At 43.7% G+C, this 25,255-nt stretch overlaps 1 protein-coding gene across 2 annotated transcripts in view; it reads right to left on the bottom strand.

Annotated features, from left to right (window-relative positions):
* The window catches only part of NUP93 (nucleoporin 93), a 104,216-nt gene that overhangs the window by 3,687 nt on the left and 75,274 nt on the right, over positions 1-25,255 (bottom strand). For both annotated transcript variants that reach the window (XM_060083925.1, XM_060083924.1), the window contains exons 6-20: positions 18,499-18,573; positions 15,739-15,828; positions 14,101-14,240; positions 10,253-10,385; positions 8,668-8,825; positions 7,417-7,582; positions 7,054-7,147; positions 6,039-6,230; positions 5,198-5,324; positions 5,013-5,085; positions 4,676-4,720; positions 2,985-3,101; positions 2,111-2,229; positions 1,235-1,352; positions 703-786 (exon numbers count right to left, since the gene is read on the bottom strand). In XM_060083925.1, coding sequence (XP_059939908.1) covers positions 703-786; positions 1,235-1,352; positions 2,111-2,229; positions 2,985-3,101; positions 4,676-4,720; positions 5,013-5,085; positions 5,198-5,324; positions 6,039-6,230; positions 7,054-7,147; positions 7,417-7,582; positions 8,668-8,825; positions 10,253-10,385; positions 14,101-14,240; positions 15,739-15,828; positions 18,499-18,573 — 1,731 coding nt within the window. The remainder of the gene's footprint in view (positions 1-702; positions 787-1,234; positions 1,353-2,110; positions 2,230-2,984; positions 3,102-4,675; positions 4,721-5,012; positions 5,086-5,197; positions 5,325-6,038; positions 6,231-7,053; positions 7,148-7,416; positions 7,583-8,667; positions 8,826-10,252; positions 10,386-14,100; positions 14,241-15,738; positions 15,829-18,498; positions 18,574-25,255) is intronic.

Genomic DNA, 25,255 nt, shown 5'->3' with positions numbered 1-25,255 from the left:
GCTGGCCCTCAGTGCCTGTGGTTCTAGAGAAGAGTCTTACCCTAGCTGCACATGGGAATAACCAGGGGGGTTCTAGGCTGCAGCTCAGATCAGGGAAACCAGAATTTCTGGGCCTGGGCACAAAGATTTTTTTAAAGGTCTCCTAGCAATTCCAGTGTGCAGCCCAGTTGAGCACCCTTGGGCTAAGCAGTGGCAACATGCTAGAAACCCTGCAGAGAGACAGTAGCTCTGGGGCTCTTGGGCTGATAACTGAGTCCATGGTCACTGCACCTGCTTCTTGAGACAAAATGGTTCAGAGAAGGGAAAGAAGGACGTGAATCATGATGCATATTTCATGTACCCAATGGAACTACTTAGACAAGATCAGAGTTAAGCACTGACACACCCTCTAGAACAAGTGCATAGTAAAGAATCAAACCAGATCCCACAGGATCAACAAGAAACCTGTTTCTCCCAAGAATATGTCTGGTCTCTAAAGCGAGTGTATTTTCTGAGTCAGGAACTCGGACAATAATCTGATGGGGATATGTGTACTCACAGAAAAACCAGCCCAGGATACCTGAAATTGGACTCGTCTTAGAAAACTCAGTCTGGATGGTGACTGTAGTAGGACTGTTAAAGTTATTGGCTACGTTAAAACAAAAGCTTTCAGTAGAAGTGGGGGAAAAAAGAATTTTATAATTCAGGAAGAAAAGGACTCACCTCATCACTGAAATTTCTGAAGGCAGCCACTCTCTCTTCCACACTTTCCTGATTCAGGGGCACCAGCTTCAACCGATCAATTATCTATTTAAAACAAAACCCATCGGTCCCATATGACACAACCATCACAGTCATTTCATCTCCTCAAACACAAAGTCAGCATCTAACACATTCATAGTGGGCTTCTTAATAGGAAATGCTAATCCCCTTATTCAAAGGCTTTGATTTTAACTTGCTGACTGACTCAATTCCTATCCTCATTTTCTGAGGCAGTTTTACAATTCAGAGATTTCAAATTACTCTGAGAAACCTCTCTGTTTTTAGATTAAAGAAGAAAGGAAGAGAAAAAAGAAAAAGGAAAAAAAGAGCAACACAGGAAATCCCTTTTACATTCACAGGATCATACTTGTCCTTCTTCACTTAACAGGCATACTGGTGACATTTCCTTTGTTTTAAATGAATCTCACGAAGTGTTTTGATTTTTCAAGGGCATACATTAACCTGCACTTCAAACACCCCTGCTGAAACTTACATCAAAGGCTCTGTCAATATGCCCACTGTGATACTCGTCAAAAAAGGTGATCAAGTCCAACAGAAGATAGAACGTGGAGTCCACAAATTTATTTGCACTGATTCCCTGAGCCCTATACCTGAAGGACAAAAAAGAAGGAAGGGGGGTACATTAGGAATTTCTGTGCAATCTATAACTTGAGGATAGCATCTAAAAAATGTCAAAACCTCTTAAACTCTCTGGATGAAGTGAACTAAGGAGTGGAAAATAGTGTTTCTTTTGAAATGGCCAAGCATTTGATGGCGGGTTTGACAGAAATCCATCTATAAATGTTCTGTGTGAAGCACAGTTCTCTTGCCTCAGCCCCCATCTCAGCAAGCATCTCCAACCCAGTTTTCACTGGGTCACTTTATTAGGCGTATCTGCAGAGGGCACAAAAAGTGACAACTATTGCCCCAGCCTGGGAGTTACACTGGTTAAAGTATGATAACTCCTCGAACTCATGGGAAGGAAGGTAGCTTCTGAAACACTGGCCACTACATCTCTAAGAATTTCCCCATCCATCCATCACTAGCTTTGTTCCAAAATGCCTTTGAGATGGCTGCTAATGACATATAGATGAGTAAAATGCCTAGAATTAAACCTCATGTACAGGATTAAAATGTTGAGATACCCTTTCATACCCTTCCTTTTGGCAAGAATGTTCACCAAGTGACAGTGCCAAGTGACAGTTGGTTATGACGTGGGGGAACAGGAACTCTCAAACTGTCAGTGCTGGTGGGAGGGTGAGTGAGTAGAGCCATGCTGGGGAACTCTTTGATGCTACGGTAAAGCTGAAGATGCGTCTGGGTGGGCGCTGGGAGCCCCGGGACCCCCCGGAGCCAGCCCTGGCCTTACCGCTCCGCGACGGAAAGCGCCATGTTCTTCAGCCTCTCCTTGTTGGACTGCGGGGCACTGATCTGGGGGACGACGGGGCTGAGCAGTTTGTTCATCAGCTCCAGCACCTTGTCAGCATTCTGTTCGTTTTTTTAAATTAAGAAAGGAATCAATTAAAAATAATCAGTAAGAGGAAAAAAACTAAACAACCGAAACCGAAGAGGGAACTTTTGTTCTGTGTCTTGATTTGGGTGGTGATGACACAGATACATACCCGTGGGAAACCCATCAAGCTGTTCACTGAATATGTGTACATTTTTCTACTTTTTAATTAGACCTCAATCAAAACACTTTTAAATGAAAAGAAAAATGAATTATAACCCTCTTTTTGCCCACGTTGGTCAGTTGATAAAAGGAGAGAATGTACTCTTCTTCAGGCCCCAACAGTCATCGGTATTCCCCGCATGTTCTCACAACGAGCTACTTCCTCCAGTTCTCTCAGAACCCCTCAGCTGTGGTTTTATTCCGACACACACCGGTCACAGTGTGTGTGCGGCTGCCCGGAGGGTGAGCACCAGGCATCTTCACCAGCAGCTTCACCACCCAAGCATGATGGGCGCTTCCTCTGCTGCCAAGGGAGACTTTGCTCAGTGCCCGCGGGACAGCCTTTCAATATGTCACTCTTGTTTGGCCAGAAAGACCTTATGGGCAGAAATAATTCTGTAAAATGGGAATTTCACCCTAACTGGACTATTAACTGCCTAAGCACTAGGAGAAAATGCCTCAGCAGGGAGAGGGGGACAACAATGGCACCGTCAAAATGTTTGTGCATTTGATGCCGAAACGCTGCTGACAGATCTATTAAGTGCAGAAGACAGAAAAGAGCACATTCTACCTTGGCAAGGTCATAAAGCTTTGCTGCTTCTTCAAACAGTCCTTTATTTTCTGCCACGGAAGCAACTTTGTTGATAATAGGCTTTGTGTCACTAGTAAACTTATCGATGACTCCAGGCTGACAAGACAAATTATGGAGGGGAGGAAGAGAGAAATGGGGGGACAGAGCTGTTATTTTAAACACAGAGAAGCAACTGAGATCCGAAAACTACTTTAACTGAAAATACTTGCCCTGGGCAATGCACGTATTTCATCAGCTAGACTCTGGCTTTCTTGAAGATATAAGGTCCTATTAAACATATGAAAAGGACCAAGGAAACTACCCATGAAGAGGCGGACTCAAAGGCAGCACAGAGGAGTCACCAGGAAGACTGTGCTTTCTAATTCTCCAAAATGACCTAGAGAATTGGTGAAATCACCAATGATTTTAATTTTGCTGATGAGTAGGCACTAGGGGGAAAAACCAGGAGGCTCAGAGAAAGTATCTGAAAGATTCTGAATTTGTTTTCTAAGACAGATGGCAAAAGAAATCCAGTCCTGAAAAAATATATGGCAAGTGGTGTCAGGATACTTAAAAAAATAAATAAATAAATCTGCAACATCACTCAACAGCAACCAAATGGTCAAGAAAGTATGAGAGAGGCCTGAGGTACCGCAAAGAGGGCAGACTGTGTGACGCCTGACTGGCCATCTGATTCTCCATCAGCCCTGGACCAAGTCGGGTGACCTGCTCCGCCACCCTGGCAGCACAGGAGATCAGTGAAGAGCATGGGCTCTGGGGTCAAGAAGGACTGGGCTCAAATTCCAGCTCACTTCCTTACTAGCTGTGTGATCTTGAGGAAAATAACCTCTCGTCTCCACTTCCTCCCTTGAAAAACAGATGACGGTTCCCACTGTGTTGGGTTCTTGTGATGATTAAGTGAGAAAATACATGTCAAGCATTCAGCACAGGGGCCTGGCAGTTGTCACTGCTCCATAAGCATGGCCACTGTCACCAGCACTGTCACTGGTCTTCTTCTGAAGAAGAATGCCACTGGTCTTCTTCTGGATGGTGTGAGCAGTGGGAGGTCATCTTGAGACTGCTGGCTCTAAACCACCCATTTTTACAAATGAGGAAAGTGAGTCCCTAAGAGAGGCATGTGGAGAGTGCCCGAGTGGGTCAGGAGGGGTCTCTGATACCAGGGCCTCCGCCCCTTCTACATTGCCCAATAGCCATGATGGGTCTTAGGGAACTGCTAAGGCTCATGGGAGCAGCTGCATCTCTGGGGTCAGTGTAGAGTTCTGAGCCCTCAAAAACTATCTTTTGAGAGAGGTCAAGTGCATTTGTAACTTTCCCTTCTGGGGAGAATAGGTGCGGTAACCAATTTCTTTCTTGCATATTTTCTGAGCCAAGAATGGCAGAAATGTAGCCTTCTCAGCTGAAAATATGGCAGGTGTGAACAGATGAGTATTCTGAACATAATAAAAAAACTATCTAACCACAAATTTACATATTTTAAGGAGAAATGTAAGTGTATGTAAAATCAAGGTCATCATTTGGGGCCTGTAATTTTCATTCTTTGTTTTTAAAACGAAGCAACTTCATTCAGATTTGCATCTTCAGTACCTTGAATCCTAAAATCTAACTATTCTTTGGACAATTATAAATCCCCAACTGCAAAGGAACACACCTCTGGGGTGCACTTAACCCACCTTTCTACTTCCATCGTTCTCTAGTTTCCCAAGAATCATATCGAACTGCAGAGAAAAAAAAAGTTTACTCAGTTTATTGGACGAGGATATACACATAATCCACAATTCTTTGAAGACAAGAGAGGAATAGGGGAGGTGGGAGAAGTCTTGCACAAACTAGAGAACAGTGAGACTGAATCAACATTTCCATTATCAGAAACCAAAGGAAACTCTAACACCCCCCTGCCCCCAGCCACATCCACCGAACTCATATTGAGGTGACCATCCAGTATCACATCAGCATGAGAACTTGTACACTGGAAATCATGGGGGCGTGGAGAAAAGTTAACAGGCATACCTCTCGACTTTCTATCACCAGCTCGCTCACACAACGCAGAAACATGTTTTCTCCTTGACTGTCTTTCTCATCTCTAGAAGGGGACAAAATCAACCTGGTTTCTGGTGTGGCCCCAAGGTCTCTGTCATTCTCACAGTGGCAGAAATCAAAACCAGCTGAAGTAAATGGTCAAAAGCCAGTCTAACCTGAGGAAGTAGAAGTACTGAAGGGCCTCTCTCGGGTCCGTGGATTCAAACTTCCGGGTGTAGAGAATAAGTAGCCGCACGAAGTTCAGCCTCCGCATGCACGGAGGGTCGCCAGGCTCATGGCTGACTGCACCGACGGGGACAGAAATGGTCACAACCACACTGCCCTTCTGACCCACACAACCGAGAGCTATGGGAACTGAGTCCAAAGACCCAGTGGTGGCACCTACTCCTGCAGCCCAGCCAATGTTTGCCAGTGTGAGCTTAGGCTAATCCCCTTCACCACCCTGTCCTCAATTTCGTCCCAAGTACAGATTGGAGAAAGTGGCATTTTTTAGTAAATCACTAGTATGCTGGTCTCTGAATGAAAAGATGGTGACAACTGACCATTACGGCATGTGCTCTGGAGTGAGTCTGCTGTGCTACTAAGGAAGCTGCAGCCATTCATGCACAGGTATCTTCTCTCCCTCCCCGGACTCCCACCCCATGCAGGTAGGCACACAAGATGGCTGGCTGCGCCTTCCAATGTCTCCAGTTAGAGCCCTAATGGGAACCAGTCTCATGACTCTAGGGACTGTTTCTCCTGAACCACCCTCCAGGCGACCTGACTCACTGGTCACAAAACTAGCACTTAGCACAGCATTTTATCTATTAAACACCTCAGGGAATACTAATGGAGGGGGGGAAGGCAAGAACCCTCATACTAATCATCTCATAAGCCCAACCGTCTACAACACTCTAAAATGATTGGTACCACTTGCCCAAATCCCTGCAGCTATGTGTCCACTGCCACCCGATGGGGGGATGTGTTATGGATGTGCCACTGCCAACAAATACTCACGGAGCTGAGCGCTCTGTCCCGAGGATTTTAAAAGCAGCTTTAGCTCAAAGAGCACCAGTGCCACGTGGACAGCATGGCAGCGCAGCCGCTCCATGCGGAAGAGAAAGGCAATGGCAGCTTCGAACTGCGCGGTCAGGAACAGCACTTGGAAGTAGAGGAAGGGCTGATGGTTCACCGTGAAGTGGGACTCGCCTGCCCGGGGAGAGGAGGTCAAGCTGATTCAGAAAGAGCCGGCTTCTGCTGGGAGCCCTGAGCCCAGAAGAAGCCCTGTGTGCTCAAAGGACTTGCTGGGCGGGACAAAAGCACCAGCCTGAGCCTGAACGGATGCGGGGGCTCTGGACACAGTGGACGCCACTCCAGCCGTGGCCTGCTTCCACGGCCTCCGGACCTCACAAAACAACTGGTGAGCAGGGGGCTGTGTTGTAAAACCCAAACTGCTTGCATTAGTTGGGAGAGAAACAGAGCACAGGACCTTAAAACGGAATACAAAAGGGGCTGTTTCTCTCCTTTATCCTGATAAAAGTCACTCAATAAGGACAGGAATGATTTCAAAGCTTCGGTATACTCAGATTCACAGATATCTGCGTTCAACACTGCGGACCACTAGTTGGAATCTCCTTTTCTTCCCCCAACTTTTAAACAGTGAGAGAAAGAAAAAAAGAAAAGCTATTTCTCCCTTGTTTGTGCTCAGATATAGTCACTGTGAGGTCTCTGAGGAAGCAGTAGCCAAGTCCTCTTATGTCTCTCCCTGAGCCAGTGTCTGCCAGAGCAGTTCAAAGAACTAGTGGAAAGAGTTTACTGTCAACGACCATGTAAGTCACGTACTCTGTTTATGGCCACGTACGTGGCCTCTACCCAAATTTGAACTTGTTATTCTGTTGTGTTGTGTTTTGAAGATCCAGAGGGTTCTGAAGGAGAGACAGAGTTCAGAGATGAAGGATTTTCCCAGAAAAAAGCTAAGCAGTGACCTTAGGTGGACAAGAGAGGGAAGGTAGTTATGTTCAGGGTATCTTACCGTAGTCTTCCAACAACTGTTTCTGGAACTGAGAGAGAGTGAGCCTGTCTTGTGGGGAGCTGGTGCCGTCATCATCGAAACACACCTGGTTCAACTAAACCCCCAAGAGAAATACAGGCATTGGTACAAGCTACTTCCTGTGCCGGGTGTGGACTTGTAGCCGGTTAGCTGCCACGCTCGAGGCTACGCTAATGGCTGTGTTACTGGTTGCGAATATTACACAATAAAAATGGGCCAGGAGACAGGAAATCCACTAGTCCAGTCACCTTACTGGCATTATACATTAAGCAGTAACATCTGTGTGCAGTGTGTGAGCAGGGGGAAGGGGAGAATGCCCTACTGGGCAAAGGAAGCAGCGCCTGCCTTCAGCCACAGGTAGTCCTCAGTTTTGTCGGCCACCTCGCTCTGGTTGTCGGTGATGTCACATCTGCCAATGATACAGTACACAGCCCGTTTGTAGGGGTCCGTGTTGTTCCTGAGGGCCCTGCGGTAGTGCAGTCGGAGCTTGTTCTCCGTAGCTGGGGACAATCTAGAGACACAAGGGAACACACAGACACATATGCTAAAGATCCTCACGGGCATCTGAAAGCACCTAGGTCCCAACCACACAGCAGAGTCACGAAGCCTTCCTTCACAGAGGGTAACACTGTCCCACCCATACCCACGGGCACCATCACTTTAACCAGACTTGCAGCTACCAGCACCTGCGTCTCTGCCCACTGGCTTCCTCAAGTAGTGGCTGGCAGAGGCATGTGAGAAGGTCTGGGGAATTAATCCTCCACCCACCTCCCTGGCAGCCCTCAAGCAGTGATGGGCAAGAGTGAGTCATCCCTTAAGTGCCTTAGCCCCGCTCTGGCTTCTCCACTCCCTTATCCCTGTGAGATCACCTCCCAAATAAACTCCGTGCACTCAAACCCTTGCCTCAGGGTCTGCATCTGGGGGAACCCTAAAACACTGTCCCTACTTTACACTCTCTTAACATGAGCAAGACAGGGCTTATGGTTTAAGACAATCTCCGGACATGGCATTACTGACACTGCCAAAAAAGTAACCCTGGTTTTCCACATGTATAACTGGGGTAACCACCATTATTTCTTCTACATACATATATGTAAATTTAAACTGGGTTCGAATATGAACTTAAGTCCTATTACATTAACAAAAACCAGAGGAAAATGAATGCTTAGCAGTTCCTTAATGCAAGAGAACTAAAAAAAAAAACAAAAAAAAACTTACTGAATTAATTCAATGATTATATCTCAAGATTGCTAACTTCTAACTCTGGCCTTTGAGTATGAAGCATATATTGTCATTTGGGTCAACCAGAAAAGCACTAAATGTGAACAAGTGAAGTGTAATACAACAAAGTTTCATTTAATAAAGCATCCTTGATGTGCCTGGGACTTTGTAAGTGTACACATGGTGTCAGAATGGGGCTCTTTTAATGTTTTCAACTGTTATTCTACAGAGTTCTACTTGCTTTCTAAACTTCGTTTTTCTCCCAAGCAGAAACTTATTTGGAGCCATGCACAAGGAAAAGAGAGCAACGCCAGTGGGGGCCACCCTGCTGATTCCACGTGGCTTCTTCTGGATGCACCATCTCATTCACCATACCTTCTGTCCTTGCTGTTCATGTACTCCTGGAACCAAGTTTTAAACTCTCCCAGCTGGTGCTGCGCTCGGTTGACCACCTGTGAAGCGGCAAGCAGGTCTCCACAGCGCAGGCAGTAATAAATTAACGCCCACACAGGATGGCCTTCCACCTCTCCATCCTGAAAGAGGAAAGGTTTAACTGATGACTTTCGATGTGCTGGCCCTCAGCTAAGCCCTCTTCTTGTATTAAGTCACTTAATCTCACAACTCCACTAGGCAGGGACCATGAATGGCCTCCTCCTCTCTGTTTTACAAACCAGGAACCTGAGGCATGGGGATGTTAAATAATTTTTCCAAGGTAAGCTGGTAAGTGGCAGTCTGGCTCGAGAGCCTTTCCTCTACAGCACTGTGTACACAGGCTTCAAAGTGGGTTCTCCGTGGAACCCCAGTACCCACAGCAATCAGGTGACATGTTCTTCTGTGATAATTTACAGATGTGTACTCAGGCTAAGGACGTTCACTGACCAATAAGAGACTATCATCATATTTGAGTTTATAAAATGTTAACCATTAATGATTAACTAAATGGATTCTGGCACTTCCATTCACCTGTTGTTAGTTGTTCACTCACTTAGTGAGTATCTTTGTTTTGGACACCGTGCTACATTATGCACTGGGGAATCTAAGAAAGCAGCTCTGTTCCCACTCTCCCAGCACTAGAGCTTCTCTCTCCTAAAAGTGGCTTTGTCATCACCTGCACAGCAGCCCTGTGGTTACTCCTCTCTCTGCTTCTCCCCAACTCCTTCAGAAAAGTAGACCTCAGACTTCCTTTCTTGGCCCCTCCACCTTTCCCTCGGCAGGACTCTTTCTTAAGCCCAGATCTGATCGTGTCACTTCCTCACTTAAACCCCTTTGAGCAATTTACATCCTAAGTGCTTAGCCTGGTGCTCAAGGCCGTCACCAGCTGGCCCCAAGCTGGTCCAGCCCTACCACACACCCGATACACCAGATATTCTTTCCTGCCTCCACGCATTTGTTCACGCTCCTCCTTCCTCCTGGAATACCCTTTTCCCAGACCCCTGGCTGGCAAGCCCCTACTCTTCAAGCACAAGTGTGGGCCTCACCTCCTGTATGAAGCCAGGAGCCTGCAGCCCACCACCCTTGGTACACAGCTCCAGTTCAGCACTTTGCACAGGGTCTGTATCTGACTGTAACTACACTGTGAGCTGAGAAGGAAAGGCACGTTCTAGGACCCATATCTAACTCTGTTCTTCCAGCTGTTTGAGCCAACAATCTCAGAAGTCAGCCCTGACTCTGCCACATCCAAGTTCTTCCACAGTCCTATTGGGTCTACTTTCAAAACATGTCCAGAACCCAATGACGTCATCCCCCTGCACCCTCCTCCACCCTAAGCTGAGCGACCACCATTATCACCTGGACTCCTGCACCACCAGTCTCCCAAGGTCTCCTAGCTTCTCTCCCTGCCCCCTCTGGTCTCTTCTCCATATAGTAGTTCCCACACATAACCTCATTTAAACTGAAAACGCCTATCCGAGAGAGACTGCTCTGGGAAAGTAACTGATCACATAGAGAAAGATGCCAATACCTGAAGTCCAGGCAAGGGAGCTGGAAGTTTAATGTTCAGGAAACTTCGAACCAACTGGTAAGTCCCAGGTACCCCGCCCAGCTGGGCCTGATGCAAGTTGCCAAAGACAGTCACAAGGGTGTAATTCTTATAACTGGAAAAAATTTAAAGGCAAAAAAGGGAGGTTGAAAACACATATTACACATTATCTATGTCCATACCCACAACAGTAGACTGTGAATTCCACAGGGAAGGGCCTGGATTTCAACCTAACATAGAAGAGGAAACAGTGCATGCTTAATGAAGCAAACTACATTATTTATTCATTGGGCAGTGGACCACTGTGAAGATTTCTCATCACTGTGGATACTCAAAAGAATCCCTGGAGCAATATAATAGTGGACTTCAAATGCATTAAGGGCTAATGTGCAGAATAATAATTGCTCCAGCTCACAGCCTAATGCTCTAGTGGGATCTTTTCAAATTTTTCATTTTGAAAAATTTTAAAGAATGCTCATATATCCTTTACTTAGATTTGCCAATTGTTAATATTTGTATGCATGTTTTTTTCTCTCTATATATATGTAGATATACACACATACACAAACACACATACTTTTTTTCTGAACCATTTGAAAATGTTATAGAAATATAGAAATCAGGGGCTACCTCATCTGTAAATACTTCACCGTGTATCTCCTAGTTAGGACAGTCTCCTACCTAACCTCAGTACTATCATGACACTAAGAAATTTAACATTAATGTACTGTTATTACCTAAAATATAACACATATTCAAATTTCTTAATAACATCCTTTATAGTTTTTCTTTTTTTTTTTTTTAAATCCAGGATCCAGTCAAGGGAAAGCATGAAATTTAGCTGTCATACCACTTCCATTTCCCTTAATCTAGGGTAATTCTAACACTTTTTATATAAAGACACTGACCTTTTAAAAAGAATCCAGGCTACTAGCTACCTGGTAAAATGTCTCACAAGCTGAATAGTTTCTCATGACTTGATTCAGGTTCAACTTTTTTGCCAAGAACCCTACCTACAGAGCTGATGCTGGTCCTGCCACAATGAGGCAGGTAATACCATTTTGCCCTTCTTGGTAACATTTAATCTGATCACTTGGTTAAAGGTGTTGTCCACCGGATTTCACCGCTGTAAAAGCACCTCCTTTCCCCTTTGTAATTAATAAGTACTTTATGGGGTAATACTTGGAGGTCATGTGAATAATCTGTTCACCAATAATCTTTCGCCCAGTAGTTTCCACTGGTGGTCTTTGCTGAACCCATTGTCACATTGGTGGTTGCAAATGATTTTCTATCATTTCCTGTTTATTTATTTGCTAGCAGGCTTCTTAAAAACCTTTACAGTGTTTTAAAATTGCTTTTTTATATTAAGATTAAATGGTTCAAGTTATAGATACCCAAACATGAGGTTAATACATTGAAGAACTTTCTAAATATGTTTCTTGTCCAAAACAAAACAGACTGCCTCAAAAAGTCAGGTGCTTCATATGTTCAACCACATAATAATATTAATATCATACCACATTAAGTATAATAACCAACTGAGAGAGACAGGGTGAGAGTGAGAGAGAGAAAGAGAGAGAGACACACAGAGAAAAACACCTAACTGTCAATTACAGAAAACAGACTCAATGGAAATTGATGTAGTCATAAAAAATGATACTGACAAAAAATTTTAAAAGCTGTACACATTTGGATCATAAGCTGTGTAAAAGATACATATCAAACAAAATATTCATATGTCCAAAAAGGTGGCAGAGGTGGTGTGGGGGTAAGGAAATACAACAAGGTGCCAGGGGCCTCTTGGGCAGGGGAGAGGGGACTGCTCCCTTTTTCAGGTCCTCTTTTTGGCATCTTCCAAAATTTCTGTAACAGTCATGTAGTATTTTCATAATGAAAAATGAACACAATTCAATTTAGCAAATGTAATGAGTTCGCCACCACTGGAAGTATTTAAAAGCAGAGGTTGGAAAAGAGATTACAGAAGAGTCCTGTAGCAACCAGGACAAACAGATGCCCACTATGGTCTCTTCAAACTTGAATGAAGACAACTCACATGCTGGAAAGGGCCTCAGAGCCTAAATTCCTTGAGAGCTAAGAAATGTGTACCTTGCTTCAAATTTGGAATGTGGCAGGAAACAGACCAATGCTATGTTTTCTCAACATTTTCAGCCTTATACCCTGAAAATAATTTGGGACCAGGTCTACTTTGCCACCTGGTGTATTACAACACTTGAAATACTGTACGTACGTTACACTGTCAGTGGATTAGCATCAGAAAAAGAAATTTTTTTAGTGAGTACAATTATCTGAAATATTCCCTTTATCAAAAGGGACAACAAATCTTAAAAAGGATGCCATCAGAGAGTGATGCTACTAGAGTGAAAAAGAAAATAAGCATACAATAGTTGTGCACAGGAAACTCCCAAATAGCTCCAAGTGCTGCTAAAGGAATTAATGGAACAACATAATTCCAAAAAAACTAAATGGAAAGAATAATAAAAGAAATGGGATAGCTTACATATATAAAACCGCAGCCTAGTACCACTGGTGAAGTCAAGCAACAACGTTAAGGATGAGGTTTACTGAAGAAAAAGCAGTCATGAGCAGTCATATACGTACACACATTAAAAAATAAAATCCTAATGTTTTTTATATACTGTAAGAACTTCTGACTCATATTTTGCTGACTTGTAGCAAATAAATACCACTATATACATTAGGTTCTTTGTGGCTGAAGACTTAGAAATTTACATTACAAAAATTTAGTGAAAGCCTGATATAATACTTTATGAACCCTTTGTGCCCTGTGCCAGAAGCAATAAAAAACCATTTGGAGCTCCAGATTTTTCTGAACAACAGAATGGAGGCTAGTGAGTTTAATATGTCTGATGGTGTTCATCTCATGTGGCTATAATATAATTAATTTAGTATTTGGTATAAAAACCTGTTCTCTCTCTCCTGTACCAGGTCTGAATTACCTTGACTTCCTAATGAAGTATTATTTTGTTGACAGAGGGTGACCACACTACAAGGCCATTGGCAGCTGCATGGGCTCAGCAGCAAAGAACTGCAATTGAGCAAGTGTATTCAGCTTGGCTTTCTCTTCTCACGCTAACAGAGAGAGGCCCAGCACCCTGTCTCTGAAATAAAGAGGGTCTGTTGCACGCTCATGACAACCCCTGCTGGCCAATTCAGAACAAGGAGTGTCCACAGGGAGTGGATGAAAGGCACGGGCCCTACCAACGAGGGGGACAATAGTTAGGGCACAAGGGCACAGCCACAAACCCCTTGGTGACCAACTCCAATTAGTGAGGAGATGGCAAAAAAAAACCCAGGCACAAATCAGAGGCATTAGCAGCCGGGAAGGATCTGGACTCACAAGGATTAACCAAGTAGAGCCAGAAGGAAAACAAAGGATCAAGGGGCCTTCCTAAGGTTTGAAGGTGGTAATGCTGGGTGGGAAAATTAAAATGCCTAGAGAAAACAAAGAGCCTAAGCAGTAATGGCTGAACCACAGGAGGGACAAGGATCCTGACCCAAGGCATCGTGCTCTAATAATCGTGACTCTGTACTGAGGGACAGAGAGTGGACAAAGAGAAAAAGAAAAGCCTAACAGTGCTCAATGCTCCCACTCAAAATGATTTTATATCGGTGCATAAATAGTTCTGGTAGAGAAGTGTTTCTGAAAACAGCCTAACACCTCTCAGACTTGCTCAACCTTGTTTAAATTATACCAGCTACAGAGCACTTAGCTTGAGGACTACTTGAAACCCAAGAACGGCTGCCTTCGGGGGATTTTAAAGCCAGCCTCTGTGCTGCCGTTGCCTTACCTCTGCTCGAGGTATCCCAAGGCCTGCCTGACGAACTCCATGCGCACTTCCACGCTGTTGCGGCTCTTCAGGGCATCAGTCGCCGGTGTCAACAACACGTCTGTCATTTGTTTTACCATGGTCCACATGTCAGAGATGTTCTGCACATAAATGAGACCGCATGTGACAATGCTGTGGGGCCGGAGAAATTGCCTGGTTCTTCACGGCAATCCGACTCAAAGGCACGCAGGACATGGAGGGGGAAGAGGTTAACGTCCTGTCTGAGGCCCTCAGGCTCAAACCCAGTACAGAAGACGCACCTCTTCCCGGCCAGCTGCCAGGCTCCCGTCTTCCCTGCGAGCAGCCCCCATCCCGAGCTGGTTTTCAGATCAATTACTATTCCAGGTCTGACATAACCACCTACATAACTAAGACAACATAAAACTAACAAGAACACTGAATCTCAGTGGGTTATCCCTTAAGAGAGAGTGAATACATTTATAATCATCCAAAGCTCTAGGAGTTTAAACTCAAGTAGCTGCATTTCAGTCCTTACAAGGTCACTGGAGTTAAGGCTTAAAATAAGAGTTTAACCTAAATAATACAGGTTCTGTCCTCCCAGAGGCTCTCCAGGGGCCACTGCTCTTACCCCACCGTTTGAGTGGCACAGCCTCCTTTTCTCCTGCCTGTTCACTCCCTTCAAAAGACGCCTTCCTGTGGCCTCCCAGGAAAGGCACTGGTGATCTCTCCTGTGTGTTACCACCACACAGCTGGACTTCCTCTTCCCAGAATCCTCCTGGCTGTAAACCTCTCCTAAAAATGTGTTCCCTGAACCCTTTGCAAAATATAAAGTTAAGAATCCTTGGAAGACAGTAGCGACTAAAGAAAAAGCAGGTTTACACCTTTTCCAAAGAAAAAGAGAAAATCCCGTTTTCACTGTTTCTCTCAAAAATTAAAAACTGTAGAAAATCCACCCTAAATGTGACCCTTTTTAGGTGGTGAGATGGTAGATAAATTCTTATTTTCTTTAGATTGGTTTGTATTGCCTTATATTTACTATTAAAAAAAAATAAAGCGGTTTTGAAGGAAAAAAAAGTGTGTACGAGTGCTTGCTTCCATTATAGCCTTTTCTCCTTTCTCCCCTCCTCCTGGCCACCTAACAATCTATCCATCCCCTTAATTTTTTTCCCCCAGCGGGAGAAAACTGGCCAAGGATAAGAACTGAGGGACAGGAATAAAGATGGGGACTCAGAGAGGAACAGAACCAGTGGCTTTTAAAGACCCCACCTGAGTCAAGTTCAAGGGGCTCACTGGTGTGAAAACCGCATCACCTTTACAATTCACATCTCATGAAAGAGCCTGTTAGTCTGTCTAAGGAGGGAAACTGGCAGGGAGGAGCTGGAGCCTGACAGGACTTCAAAGCAAACACAGCTTTGCTGGGCCTTTTGCAGATGCATAAAGATACATATATTTATATATATAGGATCATCATCAAAAAACCACCCCAAAATTATTTAAAATAAAACTCTGAAGAACAGTTAACATCTTTTTCCAGGGCATAGAGTTTCTCTTCAGCACATTTCTGCCAAGTCAGCAAGCTGCTAATCCCATTGGAACACCAGACCCCACATGTCTCCTCGGGTCAGCTCTGGGCGCTACCTTATCATCCAGCTCTGTGACGGAAGCACAGAGGTCCACAAGGTTAGGCTGCAGGTGTCCGTTGACAATCTTCTCGTTATAGATATAAATCTGAAAGGAAAAGCAAAGTAAGTCGCACACATTCTATTTTCACCTTTTCTTTTTAGAACCCCTTGAAGCAGTTCTGAAACCAGCTTCTGCCCAATGGTCAGAAGTTTTCCTTCCTCAGAGTGGCTGAGCTATCCACACTGCCTGGAGGGCAAGGCCTCCGGCCAGCTTCCCAGTTCTGTGCCTGAGCTTCAGACAGCAGCATCAACACCCACCAAAGCTAGCCGCTAGCCCAGCCTTCCTAACATCTGAGGAGTGGGAGCAGGGTGGTCCCGGGGGTGGGGTGGGGGGAGTCCCACGGGCCGTTCTGCATTGCTCTGCCCAGCAGACCATCAGTCCCAGAGAGCAAGGACCAAAGTGGAAGGTCTCCTGCTGCTGCTTCCTAGGAACCCAGGGAAACATTTGGTAATCTTTCTGGCAAAAGGACTGAATGGCCCCAGGCCCAGGGCTTGTGGACTTAGTAAGGACTGTCAGGTCACAGCCCTCCACGTGTTTTAGAAGAGCAGTTGCTGCCCATCTGCAGTACCCGTTTCAAAAGAATCCCAGCTCCTTAGTAAAATTTTCTCAAGAAAAAGGAACTATGTGATGTTCAACAAATGGAAAAGCCAATATTACTTTGGATTTTATTTTTAAAAAACCAACATAATGATGGTAAAAACGAGTCAGTTCTACTCTTTGCATCTGAAGTCCTTGCTCTACCGAGGACTGAACAAGGTAGTGATGTTAGACAAGTCAGGACCCTGTCGAACCTTACCTCCCTCTACTCTAAATGGGGGAGAGTATCATGCAGCCTTCAGGAGTGTTATAAAGATTAAATGAAACGGTTTTTAAACCAGAACGTGGTGTTTATTCACTCAATGAGCATTTATGAGGAGCCTTCCCTGGGGTACTGTGTTCAACATGGGATATAAAGATTCGCTCTCCACTGGAGGGGATAGCCATGTAAACAGATACATGACATTCCAGTGTCCTGAGTGCTAGTAAACCTTAGTTTTATGAAGTTTTAGTCTCCACAGACACAGAAGATACATGGTTTCTCTCCTCAAAAGCTTGTAATTTCATTAGGCCTGAATTCTGACGGTGCCTGTGGCAATGGAAGTCAGTCACATAATGAAAGTGAAATTTAAAAAAATGTAGATGTAGTGTGGGAGAAAGAGAGAGATCTAAAAACTGGAGAAAAAATAAATGAAGGCCAGTAGTAAAACATGAAGGAGTTGGAAGGAGGGGGACTTATGTGAGGGAAGCTGATGTGGCTGGTTTCAGATGCCTAGAGTTAGAACTGGCAGTGGTACGCTGAAGGAGAGAGGCTTAAAAAGAACATTTAGAACATTTTTCTCAACAAGGGGTACACGAAGGATCTCCGATAATACCATCAGCTCACCAAATAATTCAGTTAAGGCACCCCCCTGTCAAAAGCACAGGGTCTAGCAGTTTCTCCCCTCCCCCTATTCACCTCTATAGCCACCATGTGTTTTTGTCTCCACCTACCCCACCCCACCCCACCCCAGCCCAGGTTGGACGGAAGAAAGGAACTGGGTGATGCTGAGGGCCACAGTGGCACCAATCACGGGAGGGCTTCCCTGGTGGCGCAGTGGTTAAGAATCCGCCTGCCAATGCAGGGGACATGGGTTTGATCCCTGGCCCGGAAAGATCCCACATGCCATGGAGCAACTAAGCCCGTGTGTCACAACTACTGAGCCTGCGCTCTAGAGCCTGTGCTCCACAACGAGAGAAGCTACCGCGATGAGAAGCCCGCGCACCGCAAGAAGAGTAGCCCCTGCTTGCCTCAACTAGAGAAAGCCATGCACAGCAATGAAGACCCAACACAGCCAAAATAAAAAAACAAAGAACAAATGAATAAATAAATTTATTTAAAAAAAAAAGAATCACAGGAGTTGGTCATGACAGAACAGATGTTCCTTGGTCACTGCTGGTGCAGGACAATTTAAAGAGGATGGAAGCCCACCACCCTCAATTCAAGAAACAAGACTGTTTTCCCTTCTTGATACTTTGTGCAGCAAAGTGGCAAATTAGAATAAAATATACAGGTGGCCAGCACTGCTTTATTCAAAAAGTCAATTCCAGGTATGTACTGTCCTAAGGGCAGTTTCAGTCAACAGAGTCCCTGAGCTTTACCACAAAGTGTCTCAATCCATACTCAAACTATTGCATGGTCATGATATATCACAAGAACCACAACTTTCCAAATATCATAAGCTTCTCCAGGACAGTAATATCAGGTAATGGTGAGTACACTATGCTTACCAAGGCAGAAAAGCATTTAGAAAATTTCTCTCTACAACGGGGTGAAGAAGCATTTCTGATAATACCATTTGCCGACCAGGTGATCAGTTAATACAGAACTCCATTTACTCAGCAGTGCAGTTACTCAAAGCTTTACTGTACATGGGCTGTTGCCAAATGCAAATGAGATGCCTTGGTCAGTGTGTGAGGCAGATTTCAATTTCCCTAAGTTAAACCTGAGTCATTCTATTACCCAATTTGATAGACTTCTCCAGGGACCTAGATGGTAAAATATTAACGCGTCCTCTGAACGAAAACCCAACTTGCTTTCAGGGTTGGACTTTCACATGAAGTCTGTGTTCTCTTTTACTTCCCAGCGGGCTCATAAAGGATTTTCCTGGATTCGATCTTCTTTGAGAACACACTCACCTGCCGGGCATAGGCCATCTCGATGCTGTCCAGAGAGCTTCGACCAGGGGGTCCCGCATCACTGATGTAACTTGGCTGCAGAGAAATACACATTCAGAATTGGTTCAGAACAGCATTCAGTCATGTAAAGAAAAAAAAAAAAAACTATAAACATATGTTTGTCTTTAACAAAGCTGTTTCTGTTTCCTAGTCAGACTTCCTGAAAATGATGATTTTAGGGGCTTCAATAGAAGGCAACTCCCTTACCATGATCACATGAGAAGGGAGCAGGCATGGGACTCAACTCAAAAATAACAGGAGGCTGGAGAAGCTGTAAGGATATCTCAGTAACTGTTTCTGGAAAGGTACCTCTTTGTAACATTCGGTTTCAATCCCCCAGTCCACCTCATCTTCCCCCTCCATGTCTTTACACCAGTGAGGCTGTGGTGTATGTGGGTCTCCTGTTTCCATCACTCATATCAGACAGCTGAGGAAATGGAGTTTATAGGGTCACAATACCAGGATTCAGACATTTCCTATCTAGAGCCCACACTAAGACAACAGCTACTGATGAACTTTATGCATCTGAAGATATGAAGCCAGTCTAAGTTGGGCATTCATTCATTCAGCGAACATCTGCCAAGTGCCTGCCTGCCACATGCACAGTGTGTACACATCCATCCCCACAGGGATGACAAGACAGCCCACAGAGGCTGTTCCCAAAGAGCTTACCATCTGATGGGGAGAGTTAGACACCAACATATGGAAAAAATTCTTAGTCTCTTTTAAGAAAGACTAAAGTTAATTTTTAGCTAAGTTTATTCCCTACTGTAAAAAAATATGGATCAAAATCAGGTATGTTCCAATTAGGTATATTAGGCAAAATCAGGTATGTTCCAATTAGGTATATTAAATTTCCAATATTAGTTTGTACTGTAGCAAAGATCAAATTCTTCAAGCTTCTCTCATTAAAAAAAAAAAAAAAACCAATGCTCTATTCTCTAAAATCTAAAACAAAGCAGTTTAAAGTAGGTTTCCTGGGAGACACATGGCAGATAGCAGCAAAACTTCCTAGCACCACCAAAGCTGGTAAAAGGGATACCAGCATGAGCATGCACTGGGGCAGGACAGAGAATAGGAAGAAGCAGGAAGCAGAAAGGTGGGTTGTAAACCCTCAGGTTCTGGAATGAACACTGGACTGTCAGGACACCTGACAGGAGGACTGCTCCACTCCCTTGCTTTGGCGTCTGGGCAACGCACATATCCTTGGAGCCTCAGGTTCCCTTTGGTTGATGAAGGGGCTGTCCTAGACAATCTCGAGAGGTCCTCCCCAGCTCTCATTTTCTGCAATCATTGGTATTAAAAGAGCTTTAAACAGTTTACTGTTCAAAATATCGAATTTGATCTCACTACAGTACAGTAAAAACCAATGTATTGGAAATTTAAGAATATAGCTAATATACCTAGTAGCATACACCTAATTTTGATCCATACTTGTTTATAGTAGGGAATAATCTTAGCTAAAGGTTAACTTTAGTCTTTCTAAAAAAACGGACTAATAAAAACTTTTCCATATGTTGGCATCTTACTCTCTCCATCAAATGGTAAGCTTGGAAGATGCTGCTGCTTGGCTGACCCAATGACCATTTCACACCCCCACCTCTCACTTCTACTTGCTGCCACTTCCCACTCTGGCATATGGAGTTAAATATATCCAGTGGTGTGCTGGTAAATGTTTAACAACTGGCTTGGGAAAGGGGACTTGATTTGTAGCGTTTGCTGGTTTCTGGTGTAAATATTCCCAGCATGGCAGAAATCAAGCTATTCCAAGCAGTAGCAACTAGACGGCATATTTCCTGAAACTCTAACAATAGGTCCTCATGAGCTGACCCCTACACACTACCCTTTCCCAGCCTCTACTGCAGCTAGGAGTGGCCATGAACCCTGGTTCTAGCCAACCGGATGAAAGCACAAGCCTGGTAGTACATTCTGGCTTAGTGCAGCTTCTGCTTTTCCTGATAAAGGGAGAAAAAAGAGCCTGGCATGGCCTTTCAGCTTTCTCCCCTGAATGCAAACAGGCTGTCTAGAGCTGCAGCAATCAGCTTGTGAGACCGAAGTAAGTGGCCGTGCTAAAAATGGTGGCATACAGAGACAAGGAGGTGCCTCTGATGGCACTGCAGAGCTACTGAATTAAGGCCCACACTCTCCACACCTGCAGACTTGTTAGGTGAGAAAAATAAATCGCTATTCAACCTATAGAAACTCAAGTTTTCTGTTACTCACAGCTGAAAGCATTCATATCTGAAATGATAGAAAACCATCAGGTTATAGTAACAACAGCCACACTTACTGAGCAACTACTATATGCCAAGCACTGTCTTAATTTCTGTGTATTCACTCCACAACCCTATGAGATACATACTTTTATTACAACAGTTTTACAGAAGAAGACACCAAAGCGCACAGAAAGCACCTTGCTAGAGGTCACTCCAATAGGAAGTAGTGGAGCCGTGGTTTGTGCCCACAGCCTGGGGCCACACTGCCAGCCAGGGCAGCCCAGGGTAACTGTCCAAGGATGGCCATCGAAGAACAAGAGAGAGTAGCAGTTAGAAATCCTGGCTCCACTACTCACTAGCTACGTGATCTTGATTGAGTATATTGCTTCTTTTGAGCCTGGGTTTCTTTAGCTGTAACACAGGGGCAGCAATGGTATCTACCTCATAGATTTGTGAAATTATCTTAAATTAAATGGGAAGAAAACAGTACTTACTTCACAAGGAGTAAGTAGGAATAAGTAGAAAGAGCTCACTGTCCAACATTTGACCGGTAAACGCTAGCTGTTACCACTTTTTAAATAAAAAATAAACCATAATGAACACGGGACTAAATCAGATGTTGAAGAGTGGATAGATATGGACACTACAGAAACATAATCTAAGATATTTTCTTTGTGCTGGCTGGAAATTCTCATCCCACTCCTCTACAATGAAAACATATTCCTTGTAGGAAAAGAATCCCCCACCAGCTCATTTTCCATTTCTGGACTAATTCTGAGTGTTCCCAGTAACACTGCATTTGAGGACTGTTCTATAATGTGGCCATCTTTCTGGAACAGAACTCTCTGAAAGCTGATGATCCCTAAGTCTTCTGAAAGAACAGAGCACTAAGCCTGTTAGTTCCAGTAACCTAACTGGGGGGAATAAACGGGGAGGAGAGGGGGAATGGCACTCAACACTTCTGCAAGGACACAGCTGTTTCAGCTAAATATACATAAACAGCCTTGAGAAATATTTTCCAGTACTACTAAAAACCTAATTTTAAAAAGTAGTTGGTTTTTTGGCCTTCAAATTTCCATTTAAATTAATTTTGCTTAATGCCCTTGTTTTCAAACATACCTTTCCTTCATTTGCCCTTGGCCGAGCCTCTATTTCACCACACACACAGTCAGTTATCCATCAACAGGATGTGTACATGCACATTCCTGAGCAGAGGAACCAGCAAACATTCAATGGAATTTCAAAGCCAGGAGCTGCTAGAGGGCTGGGAAAGGAGACGCCGGTATGCTGTGTGGGAATAACATTCCAAACTCTTCAGGTTTTCTCTGTATTGGGGCCTGATCGGAGCACAGCGGGGATAACAGGAGCACAGAATCAGAGACCAGAAAGGCAGGGAAGATGGGTAGGCAGGGCCAGAGAGAACAACAAGGGGCTCACCCAGGAGTCTGGAGATAATGTGGAGAAACAGCAGTCTCTGGGAGCACAGACATAAGGGTCTTCTCAGTGTACCTGGTGTTCCCCAAACAGCCATTTTCTAAGTGAACATTCCTGAACAGGCAGGATGTGGTTGGAGAGTGGCAGGAGGGAACTGCAAGCTTTTATTAAGCAACTACTTTTGTACATAACATATCCAGGGATAAATAAATCTCTTTTCCCAAGGAGAGCACATTCTAGGTAGGGAAAAAGGAATGTAGCGCTCACTTCTAGCAAAACAAGTACAGAGTAAAAAGAAAATGTGATGATACTACAGAAGGAAGAGAGTTTTTAATTTCCAAGTGGAATGTTTTGGCTTCATGTAAGCAAAACAGAACCAAAGTAATTAATGTACAATAGTTGGCTACAGTATCCGTACATAGAAGCCCAGTACTACCAGAAAAAACGCCGACTGGGTACCAGAAGACCCAGGTTCTAAACGCAACCCAACTGTGTGACCTTGGGTAATGACATCTAACTTTTCTGGAGCATGATTCTCCATGGATAAAACGGGAAGAATACTTGGGTCATTTATACAATGAAATCTATTACGGCCACTAAAAAATGACAGACAACTACATGTACTAACCTAGAAAAAGCTCCAAAATAAGTTAAAAAAAATCAAAACATAATGCTAAGTAGTAGCATTTATTATATAAAATGGTGCCATTTATGGAGTAAATTGATAATAAACTGATCAGATGGACATATATGTATAAATGTGACATAAATACCTGAGAGGGAGTTGGAAGGATAGAATGTCAGAGGTTATGTTTGGGTTGGGGGTAGAGGAGAGCAGCTGAATTTTCACAATCTCTATCTCTACCAGTAGAATGCTGTGCTCTCTACCAGTAGAATGCTGTGCAAGAAGGTGTTCATGTGATATATCCTGATGTCAAAATGAAGGGCCCGTTGAGTTGGGTTCTTTAGAAAGAGCAGCTGAGCACTTTCTATACTTGAAATCCTACTCAAATTCCAATATGTGAAACAAATTAGGAAACTACCAGGGAGCCATAAAATACAGCTTGGAATCATCTAGCCTGGGGTTTTCAAACTCATACTGTCAGTCTATATTTTTACTGTATTCCATCAAATCTAATATACCATCAACTGTAAGGCATCATGTTATTTATGTACCATTAGGAAAGAAAAATGCGGACAAACTATGACACACTACTGAATTTAAGGCACATCTTGATTTCAGAGATGTTAAAATATAGAAAAGATGTGTAACTGGGAATTGGTGAAATATGATATTAAGTCAGTGATCAAAATTAGAGACTACATTCAACACACGCTGTTCACACATCACATCATTATCTGTAATGATTAAGCTACAACTTAGCTTTTCTACTGAGCCTATTGCTTGCTAGGCTGAGCCATTTTCCAGACAATACATTAAAGCAACATCCACTGACTATGTCTAATATCAATACAGCCACGACACACTGAGGCTAGATAAAAATTTACTTTTAAATGTTGCCTAAGATATATCAAGGATTCTCAACGATGCTCAAAGCCCGTAGTGTTGTGCAAGGAGCGCAGACTGGGGGTGCTCTTCCCCACAGGCCAGACGCAAGGACTAGGGTATGGGAGTTCTTAGACAGGAGTCTCTTTCTTGTTTCAAAGCATCATTTTTATTCAGACTACAACCTGGAAAGTTATTAACAATCTTTCGATTCCTACCTTTCTTTAAAAATTATACCTTTTTCTTCAATGATATCCTAAGGAAATTAACTTCCCAAATTGAATTTATGCTACTGAAGCATCATTTCCCTTATTAAAACTTGCCAGGAATAGATATTACTAATGTGTTGTTGCTCTTCTGTTATTGGAAGGCTTGGGGGAAAAATGTTTCAGGAACCACCATCTCCTAGTTCATTTTTGCTTAAAAATAAAAGCCTCAAGCCTCTCTTTATATTAAATTAACCAAATTTGGACATTTTCCTTCAAATAAAAGGTCAGCTCAAAATGACTGGAAGCCTCTTTCCTAATGACTGTCTGGATTCCAACAACCTTATTCTTGACAATAAAGTGCCCAGGAAAGAATGGTTTAGATGGCAAGTCACACTTTAATTATTTCTTCTACTTATGTCCTGAGATTTTTTTTCATTCCTAGTGACTTTATAGGTCAAGGGACACTTAAAAAGGGATAAATCCATATTAAAATGATAAAAATAAACTTAATAGTGTGTAGCTTACCAAATACCAGCCAACCACCATAAACACTGCTGCGATGTGCTAAGCGTGCACTCTATACCAGCTCTGGGCCAGGCACCTTACACACGTTCTACGTTCCTTCCAACGGTTCTTCAAGAGAGGCCTTTTACAATGAGGATGAGAACAGGGAGGTTCCCGGGAGAGGCCCGGGAACTTAGGCCTGCCGAATTCCAAAGCCTGTCTCAGGCCTTCACACTCTGCGGTTTCTTACAAAGAGGGTAGAGAAGGTGCCTGCCCAAGTGGAGATAATACCACCTTTCCATCATTTTGAAGAAAATTACATGGAAAAAACCTGTAAAAACACATGGTTCTTCCACATATCCACCAGAATGGTTGAATTGAAAAAGACAAAAAATACCAAGTGTGGCAAAGGTATGGAACAAAGAGAATTCTCATAGCGCTGGTGGGAGGGTACACTAAGACACCATTTTGGAACAGTGTTGAACATATGTGCACCCTCTGCCCCAGCAATTGCCCGCTTAGATGTGCCCAATGGATGTGCAAACGTATGTTCACCAAAAGACAGGTACAAGAATGCTCTCAATAGCACTCTTTATGAAAGCTAAGAACTGGTAACTATCCAAATGTCCATCAACATCAGAATGGATAAACAGATTGCAGTCATACTATTGGGCCATGAGAATGAATAGCCTTCAACTACATGTAACAATATACAGAATGTTAAGCAAAAGCCAGAAACAAGAGTACATACCATATGACTCCATTTACACAGAGTTTAAAAACAGGCAAAATTAATCTATGACATCAGAAGTTAGGACAGTGTTTCTCTTGGTGGTGGTGGTGAGGGG

Source organism: Mesoplodon densirostris, chromosome 19, assembly GCF_025265405.1.
Source record: "Mesoplodon densirostris isolate mMesDen1 chromosome 19, mMesDen1 primary haplotype, whole genome shotgun sequence".
NCBI classification, from domain to species: domain Eukaryota; kingdom Metazoa; phylum Chordata; class Mammalia; order Artiodactyla; family Ziphiidae; genus Mesoplodon; species Mesoplodon densirostris.
The sequence above is the reverse complement of the archived record's forward strand: the minus strand, read 5'-3'. Positions and strand labels throughout refer to the sequence as shown.